Source organism: Phytophthora ramorum (assembly GCF_020800215.1).
Source record: "Phytophthora ramorum isolate Pr-102 chromosome Unknown Phyram_PR-102_s0014, whole genome shotgun sequence".
NCBI classification, from domain to species: Eukaryota; Oomycota; class Peronosporomycetes; order Peronosporales; family Peronosporaceae; genus Phytophthora; species Phytophthora ramorum.
The window spans coordinates 840,975-857,384 of NW_027150660.1; the positions used below are offsets into that span (position 1 = coordinate 840,975).

General features: G+C 55.9%; 5 protein-coding genes across 5 annotated transcripts; 1 reads left to right on the plus strand and 4 right to left on the minus strand.

Annotated features, from left to right (window-relative positions):
• Nucleotides 1–552: 552 nt before the first annotated feature.
• On the minus strand, nt 553–1,608 carry KRP23_12169 (uncharacterized protein; the record flags this gene model as incomplete). The annotated part of the gene is made up of 1 exon (XM_067882752.1): nt 553–1,608. The coding sequence occupies one exon, from the start codon at nt 1,606–1,608 to the stop codon at nt 553–555; it is 1,056 nt and encodes a 351-aa protein (XP_067739777.1).
• Nucleotides 1,609–2,729: 1,121 nt separating this feature from the next.
• KRP23_12170 (putative mannan endo-1,4-beta-mannosidase C) lies at nt 2,730–4,141 on the plus strand (the record flags this gene model as incomplete). Its single annotated transcript, XM_067882754.1, has 5 exons — nt 2,730–2,885; nt 2,951–3,215; nt 3,279–3,388; nt 3,459–3,587; nt 3,662–4,141. 5 exons carry the CDS (start codon nt 2,730–2,732, stop codon nt 4,139–4,141), a joined length of 1,140 nt encoding a protein of 379 aa, XP_067739778.1.
• A 181-nt stretch (nt 4,142–4,322) lies between these two features.
• On the minus strand, nt 4,323–5,084 carry KRP23_12171 (Glutaredoxin 2; the record flags this gene model as incomplete). The annotated part of the gene is made up of 1 exon (XM_067882755.1): nt 4,323–5,084. The coding sequence occupies one exon, from the start codon at nt 5,082–5,084 to the stop codon at nt 4,323–4,325; it is 762 nt and encodes a 253-aa protein (XP_067739779.1).
• Nucleotides 5,085–5,600: 516 nt separating this feature from the next.
• Nucleotides 5,601–6,389, minus strand: KRP23_12172 (Glutaredoxin 2; the record flags this gene model as incomplete). The annotated part of the gene is made up of 1 exon (XM_067882756.1): nt 5,601–6,389. The coding sequence occupies one exon, from the start codon at nt 6,387–6,389 to the stop codon at nt 5,601–5,603; it is 789 nt and encodes a 262-aa protein (XP_067739780.1).
• Nucleotides 6,390–7,578: 1,189 nt separating this feature from the next.
• Nucleotides 7,579–8,517, minus strand: KRP23_12173 (Aquaporin-10; the record flags this gene model as incomplete). The annotated part of the gene is made up of 1 exon (XM_067882757.1): nt 7,579–8,517. The coding sequence occupies one exon, from the start codon at nt 8,515–8,517 to the stop codon at nt 7,579–7,581; it is 939 nt and encodes a 312-aa protein (XP_067739781.1).
• Nucleotides 8,518–16,410: the final 7,893 nt, after the last annotated feature.

The following is a 16,410-nucleotide window of genomic DNA, read 5'->3' on the forward strand; positions in this document are numbered from 1 at the left end:
GGGTCACGTCTTGAGGTGGGGGCCTGTGCGATGCTAGAGGCGATTCTCCGCTGCTCGAGTCGCCCGACGAAATGACGATGACCTCGCCATTACACGAGTGAGGAAACCAAATCTCGAGGACTCGTCCATCTGTCATGACGTCGATCTTTGCCTTGCACCCGCGGCGGTAATAGCTGCATCGGTAGGTGGTCTTTTTGTTGGAGCCGTGACACTTCGTTAGCTGAAAGCCCTTCCAGTGTATCGTCGTCTTGAACGGAGTGATAGCCTCAGCTTCACTCATTGCTGATGCCCGCAAAATGAGGAATGGCGGTGAGAACACGCGTCGGTTTCGCTGGGTTAGCAGCAGCAGTAACTCGAGCAACGATGCAGCTTTTTGAGGTCGCGAATTAGCTCACGCTACAGCTGGAATTTAGCCGCGCCGTGGATAAAATAACAGATTAGCTACATGATTTTAATGAGAAACGGAAGCACTAACAACGTGTGAAATGCTAGTAATTAGGGGTGCCACGGCCGGATCGGGATTTTGATCCGGGGTATCCGGTCATATATTGGTCATTTACCGAGAAAAACCTTGTTCCAAAAGTCAGACCGGATCTGCAGGGGACCCGAAAAATAATCTACCGCCAACTCACGAAGCTCCTCCATCCCGGCAACGTTGGTCTCGTTGCGGTCGCTCACGAACGACTGCTGAGTAGCCGCGGCCGCTTGCATGATGTCGTCGGTCATTGACTTCAGATACACCACGCCTTGCGTGTCGACGAACAGCTGCTCGATGATCTCCTTCAGCGAGCACCACTCGTTCGACTGGAAGTCGATGTAGTTCAAACCGAACTTGACGGGCACCTTGATTGATGCGGTCCGAAGCTCCTCGCGCTTGGAACAGGCGTCGGCCAGACGGGAGCGCGACGTAGCAAGCCGCTTCTCCAATGAGGTCTCCGTATTTCTCGTGATGGAAAGCGCCACTCGAATGGTGTTTGCATCCACACGACGCGTTGCCCGTTGACTGCCGTACACGCTGTACACCTGGATCGCACTCGTCGCGGTGCGAGAGTCCACCGATTGAAAGTGCAGTTGAACGAGAAGTTGGTCTCGAGCCGATAGTCTCTGACTTCGCTGTCGAAGACTCAGGAGCAGGTCGATTGCAGGCGGTGCACTGGTGGTGCTCGGTCCGGCCGCACTCCCAGTCGGAGCATCTGTCGCGTTGGACTGGAACCACCACACCGTAGGCTCGCCATCAGTGCTAACTGGAATCAGTGGCAAAATGTCCTTTGCGTCGTAGCCCTCGGAGGTTGCGGAGACCAGCGGCGTGTTGGTGTCGTATCGGTGCAGGAAGAAGAGGTCCATATCGAAGACCGACGAAATCTGCAGCTCAAGACACAGTCGAGCGTCGACACAAGTAACAGACGCGGTTGTGGACGCGACGAGCTCGTAGGCGGTGGGGAAGGACGAATTGTGGTCTCCGAACCGCACGTGTTGGCTGATACAAGGCGACGGGTAGATCATCCCGGCGAGGTCCGGCACTACGACGCGCGCAGTTGAAGCTGTATCCGAGGATGTCGTCGCCACCGTCACGAGCAGAGCCGACAGCAGCGAGGTTCTGGTCGCCATGGTGGTGCGTGTCTGATGGCCCTCCACCGCCGAGAAATCTTTTGATTCACAAGCGCGACCACTGGGTTTTCGTTCAGCGTGAAGGCGGCAATAACGATGACTTCTTCGGTCTAGAACTCAAGTACAAGATGTTCCACGAAAAGGACATGATTCTGAGCGTCGGTATGCTCGCCGAGGACGTCGGCCCCATGATTGGGGTCAACAGACCAGGAGGTGGTTTGAGAAGTTCACGAACGACGCAACGAGCGAGAACCACGTCATTCCCACCAAGTTTGGCTTGTACCCGACATACTACGATAAGATTGCAGCGGCTATCCGAACGCCCAGGCCGTATAACACGTACCGTCCGTCCCCTTCCAATAGCCCTTCATGGTGGGTCATACTGAGCGTCAAACCTCGGCACTCAGTGTTGTCCGAGCGTGCCTCACCCGGGGTGCAGGTTGCACAGTGATAAAGCTGCTGTCGAAGCGGCGCTTGTGGGACACGGAGAAGAGTACGCCGTTACCTGGTCGATGGCGCAGTGGTTCTTGGTCTGCTGCGACTTCAGCTCAGCGTATTGGCCACGACCACATGGTGCTTGGCCTCCAAGCCTGCTTGATGTGCAAGGCGTCGTGGTGACCTCGAGCTGCACGTCCGTGGTCAGCAGCTTGCTCATGGACCGCGCGATTACAGGCGTGGGGGTCAGTGCTTTGGCTCTTGTAGCTGCAGACGTGCGTGAGCTTGAACTGGTCAGGGCTCTTGTTTTATGTTTCAGTGAGGTACATTGAGGCCATTTAGAAAGCGTGTAGCTTGAGTCTGATCAGTAATTGCCTCCCCCCCCCACACACACACACACACAAGGACCCAGCTTACCATTTCACATCTCGTACACCCCTCCCCCACAAGGACCCAGCTTACCATTCCACATTTCGTACCTAACCAAAAAATCATATGATCAATTACCTTCCACTGGTCAGAACCTGAATAACACTCTTCTTATTCGAGTGCCCGATGAAATAAACTCACAATCGCGATAGGAGCGCGCGATGTGAACACCGTACAGTTGATGCGAACTGTGCCTCACCCTGGCTCAACATGGAAAAGCGTGGCTTTCATTTGCCACGATAACTCGAAACGCGACGATGAAGGTTCTCGCTAATGTGGTGGCCTTGGTGTCGCTTGCTATCCAAGCAACGACAGCGGGCTTCGTGAAGACGTCTGGAACGGCATTCGAGGTCGACGGCGAGCCGTTCTACATCTTCGGTACCAACTCGTACTGGGCTTCGGAGATCAACTGGGTAGGTGAACTTCGTGACTGGGAAACGCCGTGTTCTGTGGCTGAAGAGAGTTGTTGCGCGAGCAGAGCGAGACGGACCTGGCCGCGATTTTCACGACGATGGCTCAGAACGATATCACCGTCTGCCGCTCCATGGGCTTCGCTGACTTGACCACCGTAGGCACGACGCCGTACAACATCGTCTACCAGCTCTGGGAAAACGGAGTTGCCTCCATCAACACGAAGGACAACGGTCTCGGATACTTCGATAAAGTTGTCGCGGCAGCTAAGGCAGCAGGTGTCAAACTTGTCGTGCCACTGGTGAACAACTGGTCCGACTACGGCGGCATGGGTAAGTATTGCGCTGGAATCCGCCTTGGCTTGACTCGCTCACAGGTTTATCTTGTGCATCCAGATGTGTACGTGAAGCAGCTCGGCGGCAAGTACCACGACGACTTCTACACAGACGCAAAAATCAAGGCTGCGTACAAGAAGTACATCGCCACCTTCGTCAAGCGATACAAGGTGCGCTGTTGCTTGCGAGGAACAGCCCCTCGTGATGCACTGACCCTCTTGTTCTTCCAAAAACAAACAGGAAAACGACACGATTATGAGTTGGGAGCTCTGTAACGAATGCCGCTGCGCAGGGTCAGGAGGAGGCATGCCTGAATCGGGAACCTGTACGACGAAAACCATCAATGACTGGATGACCGAGATGTCGGCGGTGAGTTGATCAGCCCTGACAGCAGATTTTGCTGGCCTTGGTACTGACCCAGTATGTGCTGTGCCATTCTGCAGTACATCAAAAGCCTGGATTCGAATCACCTGGTGGCCACGGGAAGTGAAGGCTTCATGAACACGGACAGCAGCGTGTATCTGTACTCTGGGCTTTCAGGCGTCGACTTTGATGCCAATCTGGCGATTAAAAGCATCGACTACGGTGCTTACCACACGTATCCGGACGGTTGGAGTGTCGACGCCAGTGAATTCGTGTCCTGGGGTCGGAAATGGATCAACGACCACGTTGCATCGGGTAAAAAGGCTGGCAAGCCCGTCGTGATGGAAGAGTACGGAGTGAAAAGCCACAACGCCAGCGTGTACAAGGCCTGGAGTGACGCTGTCTACGCTGCAGGCTCGAGCATGCAGTACTGGGAGTTCGGCCTCGAGTCTTTGAAGACATACCGCGGCGACTACACCATCTACGACACGGACGAGATTTTCAAGAGCACGATCGTGCCAGCCGCCAAGAAGTTCAAAGCTCGTCGTGGCTCTGCCTAAACCCACCGCTGAAAACAATTCATAAAGTGACGAGAAACACGGTGAGCACACCAGTCCTTCGTAGCAAAGTAGCGAGTGTACTTCCTCATAACAAGGATTCAACATGGTCCAGACAGTGCCGGCCACACCTGCTACCTTCATCCCAACAATTCTCCAGCTGTCAACATCAACAACGGGCCACTTAGTACACGGCCATGTTGTCCAGCAAGGGGATGTCGGCCTTCTCGGCCATGTGGTCGATGTACTCGCGGAGCTTGGGCGGCCACTCGAGGTCGCGCACGAGCGTCAGGCCACGCAGCCGGCCGAACAGGTCAATGTCGTCGTAGCTCAGCGTCTCGTTCACCGAGTGGCTCGAGTGGAACATGACGGCCAGCTGCTCCAGGAACGTGTTCGCCTGGGCCACGAGCTCCGGCGTCTTGGCCAGCGCCTCATCGAACGAGCCAATGGTATTTTCCTTCTTCTTACGGTAGTACTCACGACTCTCGAGCATGGCGAACTCGGCGAACGGGGCCGCGTGGAAGCGCGGGTGGTACAGCAGGCGGAACACGTCGGCCGAGTCCTTGATCCACTGCTTGATCTCGGGCCGGTTGGCCGACGGGGCCAGTACGGCCGGCCCGCCGTAGTGCTCGTCCACGTACTTGACGATGTCCATGCTCTCCGGGAAGGCGTGGCCGCCGGCCAGCTGCAGAATGGGGGCCTGCTTGGAGCCCACGAGCCCAATGGGCGTGGCCTCGTCGTGATTGGCCAAGAACAGCAGCTCGTGCGGCACCTTCTTGAAGCCGAAGATCATGCGGGCCCGCACGCAGAACGGACAGTGGTCGTACACGAACAGCTTGGGCAGCGCCGTGAGGGTCTTGGGCCGGCGCAGGACCAGGGCCGTGGCCGCCACACCCACAGCCGAACCAACGGCGAACGTGGCCACGAGCTTGGACAGGTCGGACATTATGGGGGTAAATTCGGTGTCAACAGGTTCTTCTTTCTCTCAGCTATCGGGCCAGTTAAGGGGCCACGTCGGGACAAGACTGCAGGTCGTGTCTTCTTCTCGAATGACATGGATCCCTGGAATCACTCATTCTGATTGGATATTATGTTGCGATTTAAATACGGAGCTGTGGTATTAGATACGGGTGATGGTTCGCTTCAACTTGTGATTTTGATTCGTTCAAACCGACCGGAGTGGCTTTCATTCAAAGTTCGCGAAGCCTTTTGCAGGCGATTCGAGGTTACTAGGCCCTATGATCAAACTCCGGCCTCCTCGTTGCCATATTTCAGCGTCACAAACCAACCTCACTCCATCCAACTCAATCAAAACTTTGTAAGAGCTATGTATATATTCTTGCTTGGCTGGTGGGCGGCAACTGCAGTAAAGTCGCGTCTTCAAACGGAGAAAGGTGATGAAAAAGAAGGCAATACTTCGAAGTAGCAGCTGTCTGTGAGCTCTAGTTGCGAAACACGGATGCTAGTACATGGCCATATTGTCGAGCAGAGCAATGTCCCCAGCCTCCGCCATGAAGTCGACCAACTCGCGCACGTTGGACGGCCACGTGATGCCGCGCACGAGCGTGAGACAGCGCAGGCGGCCGAACAGGTCGATGTCGTCGTAGCCCAGCGCCTTGTTCACCGAGTGCTCCGAGTAGAGCATGACAGCCAGCTGCTCCAGGAACTTGTTGGCCTCCTGCACAAGCTGCGGGGAGCGCTTGAGCGCCTCGTCGAACGAGCCCATGCTCTTTTCCTTCTTGGTGCGGTAGTAGTCGCGACTCTCTTGCTGCGCGAACTCGGCGAACGGGGCCTTGTGCACGCGCGGGTGGTACAATGCGTGCAGCACGTGGGCCGACTCCTCGATCCATCGTTTGATGTCCTCGCGGCCCGAGGGCGGGGCCAGGATGGCAGGCCCACCGTAGTGCTCGTCCACGTACTTGACGATCTCCATGCTCTCAGTCAACGCGCGGCCGCTGGGGAGTAGCAGGATGGGAGCTTGCTTGGCGCCCACGAGCTCCACGGGCGTAGATTCGTCGTGGTTGGCCATGAAGGCCAACTCGTGCGGCACCTTCTTGAGCCCGAGCACGAGGCGGGCCCGCGCGCAGAATGGGCAGTGGTCGTACACGAACAGCGTCACGGCCGGCTTCTCCTTCTTGTCGCCTTTGGCCGAGATGGTCTCGACGCGGGCCAGACCCCACATGGACTTGACGGCCGCCCCTAGCGCGGCCCCCACCGTCACTGCCGCTCCGATCTTGGCCATGTCCGACATGACGTCTCCGCTACTTGTGTGATTTGCGTATGCGGTGGTGGCCTGCATCGCGGTAACATAGGAGCGCGTAGCATCTGCCCTGGAAAATGCGTGCACTCCGGAACTGAAGTGCTAAGGCACTCGCCTTCATCTTCAATCAGTAGGCCGAAGCCTTTGCGGCGGAACGTCGTCTAGGCGATCATGCGTCTCCGTACGATGCCATATCGGTCGCTTGCCGAACTCTTTCAGAGCAGAGTGCAGTGGCTGATCATACCCCAGTTCCTACTCGATACCGGATGGTTAGCGTAGCGTCTTCACTTGCAGCTCCTTCAAGAATGCATGCAACTTGCCTGGACCGAAGTGGTCCTTGTTCGTGCCGCACGATTGGATCTAACAGCGACGGCGTGACGCTCAGTTGGCGTTTTCTTCCGACAGAGAGCACAGTTCGATTCGTTCAGCCCTGCGTTGTTTCACCTGCGATCCAGCAATGGCTGCAACGCATTGAACTTGGCGCGCGATGCAGACGCCCGAGCAAGACGCACAGCAAGGTAGACACCGTCGCTGCCCAAGCTTCGAGGAACAACTCCCCGGTGCGATCAGCTCCATTCTTAACGAGGACACTGCGCGGTTGCTAAGAACGCCAATTCAACTGCATATGTGCATTCTTCCTGAGTCAAGTGGCCATGTTGGTGCTCCTCGAATAGGGTCCGCTGTCGGGCACGCAACACATGGAGTTTGCCGCGTGCTTCTTCCTGCCAGCGAGCTTTCTCCCGCCCTCCAAGACTCCTTGAAATCGTTAAATATGATCGAAGCAAGCTCTTCTGCGCACTTACTACGCATTTGCTGCTTCGGTGTTCTTCGTTCCCTCTTTCCACGATGCTGCCTAGCAGCTGCATCGTGGCTAGATTTCAGCTTCGGGTAAGACTATCAGAGGCGGAGGTTCCGCGAAAGACCACTATCCTGAAGAACGCTAACTATGCCGCTCAGCATCATACATGGTAAAGCTGCGCAGTTATCAAAGTAAGGCAACACCGTCCTTGAAAATGTAAACGCAGCACGTCATTTTTCTCTGGCTTATCACAATCACAAAGCCTACAAAAGCGCGAAACGCTTTCAACCATCTGACGTACATCTGTGCTGCGCAGTACGCACAGCAACTACGCCGCTGGCGTGTCTTGTTCTCTATGTAGTGTACGGGCTCCCACAACACTTAGTTCTGGTGCGGGAGGGGAGGGTGGTGGATCTCCACGAGCAGGCGGTACAGACCCGCGCCGCACACGCCGCCCAGCGAGTCGGCCACGAGCGGGATCCAGAAGTAGTAGTTGCGCGTCGTGAACACCTTGGAGCCCCAGCCGGCGCAGAACGTGAACAGGCGAGGGCCGAAGTCACGAGCAGGGTTCACGGCGTATCCCGTGTTCATGCCGAACGCCATACCCAGAGCCATGATCATGAGACAGAAGGCGAACGCGGCGCCCACGGGACCGGCCGGCCGGTTGCGCTGGTCCGTGATGGCGTAGATGCTCAGCACCAGCATGGCCGTGCCGATGAACTCCGTGTAGAATGCCGTGTAGTTGGAGATCTGGTCGCTAGGGTACGTGGAGAAGCTGCTCTGCGTCGTCTCGCGGTTCGGGTCGATCACGTTCAGGTTCTGGTACTGCATGACGTAGATGACGAAGGCACCGCAGAAGGCCCCCAGCAGCTGCGAGATCATGTAGCCCGGCGCCTTCCACCACGGCAGGCGGCCGTACACGCAGTGGGCCAGCGTCACGGCCGTGTTGAGGTTGGCACCACTGACGCCCTCGGAGCAGTACACGCCGATGAGCACGCCAATTCCCCAGCACATGTTGATGCTGAGCCACGTGCCGTTGGCATCCTGCGAGTTGGTCACTTGGTTGTTCACGCCCATGCCGAAGACGATCATGACGAAGGTGCCGAGGAACTCGGCGAAGCACTCGCGCATGTGCACACTCTGCACGGCAAAGCGGGCCAGACCCGTACGGTTGGGGTACGCGGTAGTGGCCTTGGGGGTGACAGACATACCGGCGTAGCCGTTCTCGGTCTTATCAAAGTCATCGTTGACCGTAAACGGCTCAGCCATAGCGGGGGCAGCCTCGACGTCGGGGTTCTGGGTGGACGGAAGCGGGGCCATGGTTACTGGAGACTCGATTGACCGAGGAATGGCAAAATACAGAATGGGGTTGGAGCTGATGGGGTTGCATCGCAGCATGCGAGTTGACTGGATGCCTGGCATCGTTGGCGACATCGAATGCTCAGGAAGCGATCGAAAGCGTGGTCTCGCGGCGCCACGGAAACTGCAGCATCAGTCGCACGATCAATCCCGCGCCATTCAACGGGGCGACACCGCATTAATAACGCGGGTGGTTAATACGGCGCTGACTGACACTGATACTGCATGCTGCTTGGGGTCTGCGTGTTTATGCAGGATTGATGCCACGCAGCCGGCTACCGTTTCTAACTAGAGTTTTCTTCAGAATGCCGAATTGCACTCATACAATAGACAACGACAGCGGGTGTCCGGGGTGTTCAGCGGTGATGTTTGCGGAGCTTGGGTGCTGCCAACGTGGCATGCAACGTGGCGCGCAGATTAATGGGCCAAACGAAGCAAACTATCCTGTTATCAGGTTCCAACTTGAAAGCCGTGAGCCGGTTCCTGCATCCTCTTGGATCTGTGTTTTTCTAGTTCGCCGAGTGCTTTGTCTTCTTGGAGAAATCGGTCTCAGCTACAGAAGCCACGCCGCACAAGCCAGCCTATCCGCAGTGCTTCCGCTGGTCATCAAGTCACGCACCTGTCGTATTTATGTTTTTCCAAGTCACTTCCTTAGCAAGCAACGGGATGAGGGCTGTTCGTCGGGACGACTCGTATTACCCGGAACCAATTAACAGGAAGAATTATGCCAAGCCTGCCTTGCTTGCTTGCTCATGTATATCGCCGAGTTCGCTGTCCTGACAGTCGTGGACCGATCGGGACGCTGTCAAAAGGATCCCTGTTTTGCTTGTCTTTCGCACAGATTCGAGTGACAGGCGTGCACCAACGCCTGTCGAAGCTCAAGGAGGCAGGAGACCAACAACCTAGCAATCCACCGGCACTGGATATCACAATACAGCGCTCAACTCGGCGATAACCAAGAAACGCGAGCTATTTGAGCGCAATTTATTCTGCTTGGTGTCAGGTTGAAATGGTTTGTTTGACAGTCCACAGTGAAATGCCAAGCACCAAACCACGCAGTCTGCGTTTGCACCAAATATTATACTACTTCATGAAAATTCAGCACCTGGTCGAATCCTTTGAGAAGAATTCTAAACACTACAAGCAGCGTCAAACAACAGCAAAACACCCAATTGCTCATCAATACAAGGTACATTGAGCTAGAGTTTATAGTCTATTCATCGCTTAGTTCTGGTGCGGGAGGGGAGGGTGGTGGATCTCCACGAGCAAGCGGTACAAACCCGCGCCGCACACGCCGCCCAGCGAGTCGGCCACGAGCGGGATCCAGAAGTAGTAGTTGCGCGTCGTGAACACCTTGGAGCCCCAGCCGGCGCAGAACGTGAACAGGCGAGGGCCGAAGTCACGAGCAGGGTTCACGGCGTAACCCGTGTTCATGCCGAACGCCATACCCAGAGCCATGATCATGAGACAGAAGGCGAACGCGGCGCCCACGGGACCGGCCGGACGGTTGCGCTGGTCCGTGATGGCGTAGATGCTCAGCACCAGCATGGCCGTGCCGATGAACTCCGTGTAGAAGGCCGTGTAGTTGGAGATCTGGTCGCTAGGGTACGTGGAGAAGCTGCTCTGCGTCGTCTCGCGGTTCGGGTCGATCACGTTCAGGTTCTGGTACTGCATGACGTAGATGACGAAGGCACCGCAGAAGGCCCCCAGCAGCTGCGAGATCATGTAGCCCGGCGCCTTCCACCACGGCAGGCGGCCGTACACGCAGTGGGCCAGGGTCACGGCCGTGTTGAGGTTGGCGCCACTGACGCCCTCGGAGCAGTACACGCCGATGAGCACGCCAATTCCCCAGCACATGTTGATGCTGAGCCACGTGCCGTTGGCATCCTGTGAGTTGGTCACTTGGTTGTTCACGCCCATGCCGAAGACGATCATGACGAAGGTGCCGAGGAACTCGGCGAAGCACTCGCGCATGTGCACGCTCTGCACGGCGAAGCGGGCCAGGCCTGTGCGTTTTCCCTCGGGGGCGAAACCCATCGTGGCCTTGGGGGTCAGCGGCATATTGGTGTATCCGTTCTCGATCTTGTCGGCCAAGTCGTCAAAAGGCTGTGGGGTCCGACTGGGCGACGCCACATCGGGTGTTTGCGTGGACGGAAGTATGGCCATGTTGCGTGGTTGGTAGTTGGGGTGGGGTGGGGTGATTGTTTTGGAACTTGCTTAGATGTTCGTACGCACAGAAGCTCGAGACTTGCGGCTTGTTGACCAGTGGCTGGTGAAATACAGAATGAGACGTTGCCGCCCCTCAGACAATCGGCACAAACTTCAGAATCAAACGCCGTGCAGATCGGTCGGTGCGCATCCAGTCTGCCCAAGCGGATTAATTTCGTACTAAGTATCAGTTTCTAAGTAGGTTGACTTGGATATTGTATGGTTTCAAAAAAAAGTGTACCGCCCAGAAAAACGCGCAATGCGACCGCACCCCAAGCAGACCTGGTGATTGCGCCAGAAGTGAGGAAACGAGGATGCCGCGGTGGTATCTCACTTGCCATCGAATCTTCATTAAACAATACCGTGCTGGCTGAAGGCGACTGGGAGAGAACTCTTTCGTCAGCGAGTAGGAGCAGATACATGTAACAAGAAAATAGCGTTGTTTAAAAATGGGCACACACAAACGATTGATAAAATCAAACCTGCCGATTCGGTGTAGGCAACAAGTACCATGGTGATGCAAACCAGCACCGTACCTTCGAAAGCCGGTGCGTGGGGACCAGCGACAGCAGGGACAAAAAGGAGGTTAAAATCTACGCTCACAGTACATGTGCACTATACAACTAAAATGTACGATCCACAGCAATCGAGCTCTCCTAGTCATGATGCTGCTTCCCCACGAACGAAAAGCTTTTGCATCCCCTCTCAGAACGCATAGTGCGACTAGCGATGACTCCCTGTTCACGCGGCAGTCTCCGCGTCGGTTTGTCATAACCAGGGTAACGAACCACTTGGTGCTTATCTCCCCCCCCCCTCCCCTCCAGGCTTCGAAGACGTCGAGGTCGACTACAATGTATGTGCCCACACGTTCACCTTCACGGATGCGTTCCTTCACTTGCCGTTGGCTGTTGTAGCCGAGCGGTGGTTTCGTGGCCGGCTCCCCTGGTCTGGCCTGGGGTGCAGCCAGTGTGCCAGGAAGCCGTGCCTATCAATGTCGATCATCAGCGGCGTGTGCGTATATCCCTGGAGCAGTTTTGCGTAAGTGACCGGACCCAGAGCCTTGTTCGGCCTGCTATCGCCCGCTGTTTCGCTTCGCACCAGCTGCACTACGTCACGCAACGATAAGCCAGCCCGACGAAACAAGTTGGACAAAAAGGGTTGCAGGCTCGTAGTTTTGCCATAGATTAAACCATGCTGGAATGCACAGTTAGCGATCCCGGTGACGACAGTCATCTGGGTGGCGCGTAGCTGGCTGGTGAGTCGTGTTTGCACCACCGCAGCCATGGGCAGGTACACATGCAGACTGGCTGACGGACATCATAAGTGCCTAAAAGATGGACCCAGACCTCCGAGTCGCTGGTTATTGTAACCGCGGACGTCATCGTGCTCCGGGTTGCCGAGTGTGATGGTGGCAAGTCGAGACTGTCCCCCGCCTAAATCTTTGACAACTGCTTCACGAAAAAATTCCAGAACGTCGTCAATCCAGAAGACAAAATGTTGGAGGTCTTCGGCAGCCATGAGTTGTTAATCTCTTGCTGGACGAAGGAGTAAAGACGTCGAACCAAATCCCCGACCTCCGGCGCCAAGAAGCTGCTACAGTAGGTTTGTAAGCTAACGAGCGCCAATGCGATGTTATTTATCGACGTAGGTACCATTGGATCAGGAAGTGCAACGCCACGTGTGTGCGCGGTAATACGACATCCCAAAGCAGCAACACGAATATGGGGTCCGTATTGAGCAAGTCCGAACCACGATACGGCGCAGAGCAGCTTCTCCACGTACCCTAGCGACCAGATCTCCAACTACACGGCCTTCTACACGGAGTTCATCGGCACGGCCATGCTGGTGCTGAGCATCTACGCCATCACGGACAAGCGCAACAGGTCTGCGGGTCCCGTGGGCTCTCCGTTTGCGTTTGCTCTCATGATCATGGCGCTGGGCATGGCGTTCGGCATGAACACGGGATACGCTGTGAACCCTGCGCGCGACCTGGGTCCTCGCCTCTTCACGGCGGTGGCCGGCTGGGGCTCCAAGGTCTTCACGACGCGCAACTACTACTTCTGGATCCCGCTTGTGGCCGACTCGCTGGGCGGCGTGTGCGGCGCGGGTCTGTACCGCGTGTTGGTGGAGATCCACCACCCGCAGTTGCAGTCGCCGCTGCTGTAAGCGACGTCTAGCCATCGTTTTGCGAGCCAGACGCTATCGTTTCGCAAGCGATGCGTCCAGGTGAGCGGACCGACCTGAGCGGCAGCGGTAACCTTACGCGATCAGTGTGTCAACTATAGAAGTGTACCATAGAAACCAACAAACAAATAATATCCTTTGTTGCTGCTGCATTTGTTGGTATACCATTCGTTTGCTCAGCATTGGCGTTGGTCATTGGTTTCCAAGTTGAAGTAGTTGAGCAAAAGTAGGAGGTGGGGAGAGGTGAAGAACCCGCCAGAATAAAACACCGCGAGCAATTCAAGTGCAGTGGCGAACACTTATCTGCGGCAAACGATTCTTCGTGCCCAATTAATCGGTCCTCACCAACTCAACATCCCAACCAGTGTCGGATCGGATACAACCTTTCAAAAACATGAACTCTATTGGAAATTGGTGTTACAGTCTATTTCTACCGAGCTCTCACGCAGGAGATACCTCACTCCGTCAAGCTAGAAATCCGTGACCACTGCCGCTCACTGACGCGGCTGCGGCTGCGGGTGGTGCATCTCCACCATCACGCGGTACAGACCCGCGCCGCACACGCCGCCGCACAACGGAGCCACGATGGGGATCCAGAAGTAGTGGTTGCGCAGCGTGAACACCTTGGTCCCCCAGCCGGCCAGACACGTGAAGAGACGCGGGCCGAAGTCGCGCGCAGGGTTGATGGCGTAGCCCGTGTTCATGCCGAACGCCATGCCCAGTCCCCAGATGAGCAGGCAGAAGGCGAACGGAGAGCCGACCGGACCGGCAGACTTGTTGCGCTTGTCCGTGATGGCGTACACGCCCAGCACCAGCATGGCCGTGCCGATGAACTCCGTGTAGAAGGCCGTGTAGTTGGAGATCTGGTCGCTAGGGTACGTGGACCAGCTTCCCTGCATCGTCTCGCGGTTCGGGTCGATCACGTTCAGGTTCTGGTACTGCATCAGGTAGATGATGAAGGCGCCACAGAAGGCGCCCAGCACCTGCGACACCATGTAGCCCGGCGCCTTCCACCACGGCAGGCGGCCGTACACGCAGTGGGCCAGGGTCACGGCCGTGTTGAGGTTGGCGCCACTGACGCCCTCGGAGCAGTACACGCCGATGAGTACGGCCACGCCCCAGCACATGTTGATGCTGAGCCACGTGCCGTTCTTGTCCTCGGAGTTCACCACTTGGTTGTTCACGCCCATGCCGAAGACGATCATGATGAAGGTGCCGAGGAACTCGGCCAGGCACTCGCGCATGTGCACGCTCTGCACAGCGTAGCGCGAGACGGCCTTGCCCTGCGACGCGGAGCCGGCCTTGGGCGTCAGTGGCGCGTCGACGTAGCCCGTCTCGACCTTGTCGATCAGCTCGTCGTACGAAATAGCCGCTGTGTCTTGGTTGGAAGTCATGGTGATGGGGTAGTAGTGGGGTGGAGTCTTGAGATGCAGGACGCAGATCACTCGCGGTGGAGTGAGTGGGTGTGTTGGTCGGTTGCTTGACCGGTTGGAGGTGAAATGCAGAATGAGACTCGAGCGTGTCCGCCTCGCTGCTCGCCATCATGCTCTGTGCGGGTGTCTGTGCAACCAAGCCTGACACGGCGTGGAGATTAATTTGGCGCGTGTCTTTCGAAGCGAGCGAGTGAGCGCTGCTCACAATCGAGCTCCATGAATCGAGCCGAGTCGAGCCGCCGATTTGTTTGTTAATTCACGCCTCGTCTTCGTTCGACGGCGCTTGGGCGATGTTTTTGCTGCCAATCAGCTTCCCGTCTGTCACGTGAGAGGCCTGTAAACTACACTGGCGCTAGAGCTGGTATCTGCGTCATGTGGCTGGCCGTCGGGTGCTGGCAATTATGACTTCGTAGTCACAGAATGGGACAGTAAGTGCAATGGAGCAGTGTTGTGGTTGCGATTGCGGTGAACAGCAAGTTAGGTTGGTGGTGGTGGTCTGCCGCCACTCGGCTCCGGTCTCACTCAAGCGCACAAACGTTGCGCACTCGAACTCAAATTTGTGTATCTGAGAGTTTAGGCTTTTCGCCTTTTCAAAGATTTGAAAAAATCGCAAATTTGGCGTTGATCCAGTCAAACAAGTCGAAGCGGTTGGCTCGACAGCCCTAACGCAGCCGCTACAATTCCTAGTGAGGAATGCCATGACCATGTTTGGCCTCTGCTGTGCCATTTCACCAGTGGGGTAAGTAGTGTACATTACGGGCAGGTCCGTACAGCTCAGCTTTTACTATGCTTTTTTAGGGTGGTGGCGATAATGACCTCTGGAAGCACGCACAACCAGGTGACAACTCAGTATGGCTTGGGTCGGTTCTTGTCAGTAGGACTGTGGTCGTAGTCGCACGCTTTAGCAGTGAATTACATGCAACTCTCTCTCTCTAAATGCAACGCAATTTTTGCGGTATTAATCATGAGTGTCATTCATGAGTGTCATTGGGTGACTCGAGATCACCTACAGAGATGGAACGCACAGTGCATTACGCACTTGATGCCGGTGGAGGTCGCTCCTCGCAGAGGGTACTGGAACGATGTGAAGCGAAGACGCCTAGAATGAAACTCTCGCTTCTCAAATTTTGAGAGCTGGCCAAAACGACCACCGGAATCACTCAAAATGGTCCCATCGCTCTCGTCGCCGGATCCCGTAGCGCGCCAAATTAAACCGGACGGAGGTGGATTCTGTGTGGCTTGCTTGGTCCGTGTCAATGCAACAGCGAGCCGTGGTCGAGTTGCGGTCGTCGATAGGCAGCCCGCCGACATGTTGGGTGGTCAATGTGAGCGCTGTCTCTCTCTCTCTCTCTCCGTGTTTGACACCCTGAGCAAGCAAGCAGGCAACCAGACAAACAGGCGAGAAACCAGACTCGTGATCTGGCTGTCGATTGCCTATGATGATTCTTCCACGATGCGCTCAGCTTTTGCCCTCGTCGATGCTCGCCTCACCGTTGTCACCACCCTGGCCTTTAATCCAAATGGCAAATTTAATCTACAAACCACTCCTACGCAGCTACACCGCCGACATCAAGACCGTGTTTAGGCACGAATGTTAGAGAAATGTGTTTTCACACGACGATCACCTTCCGTATGTGGAGGACCGCACGCTCTTCATTGCAATACCACGCCAAGCAAGTCGACGTAGATCCCACCAACCCCCAAATACCCAAAATCCAAACCACCAACTCCACGGCCTACTTGCTGCACACACTCGCACAACGCCATACAGATCTTCATCCGTCGATGCCGTTCAGTTTGTGCTGATGCCAAACGTAAGTATCTAAATGTAATCGGTCCTCACCAACTCAACATCCCAACCAGTGTCGGATCGGATACAACCTTTCAAAAACATGAACTCTATTGGAAATTGGTGTTACAGTCTATTTCTACCGAGCTCTCACGCAGGAGATACCTCACTCCGTCAAGCTAGAAATCCGTGACCACTGCCGCTCACTGACGCGGCTGCGGCTGCGGGTGGTGCATCTCC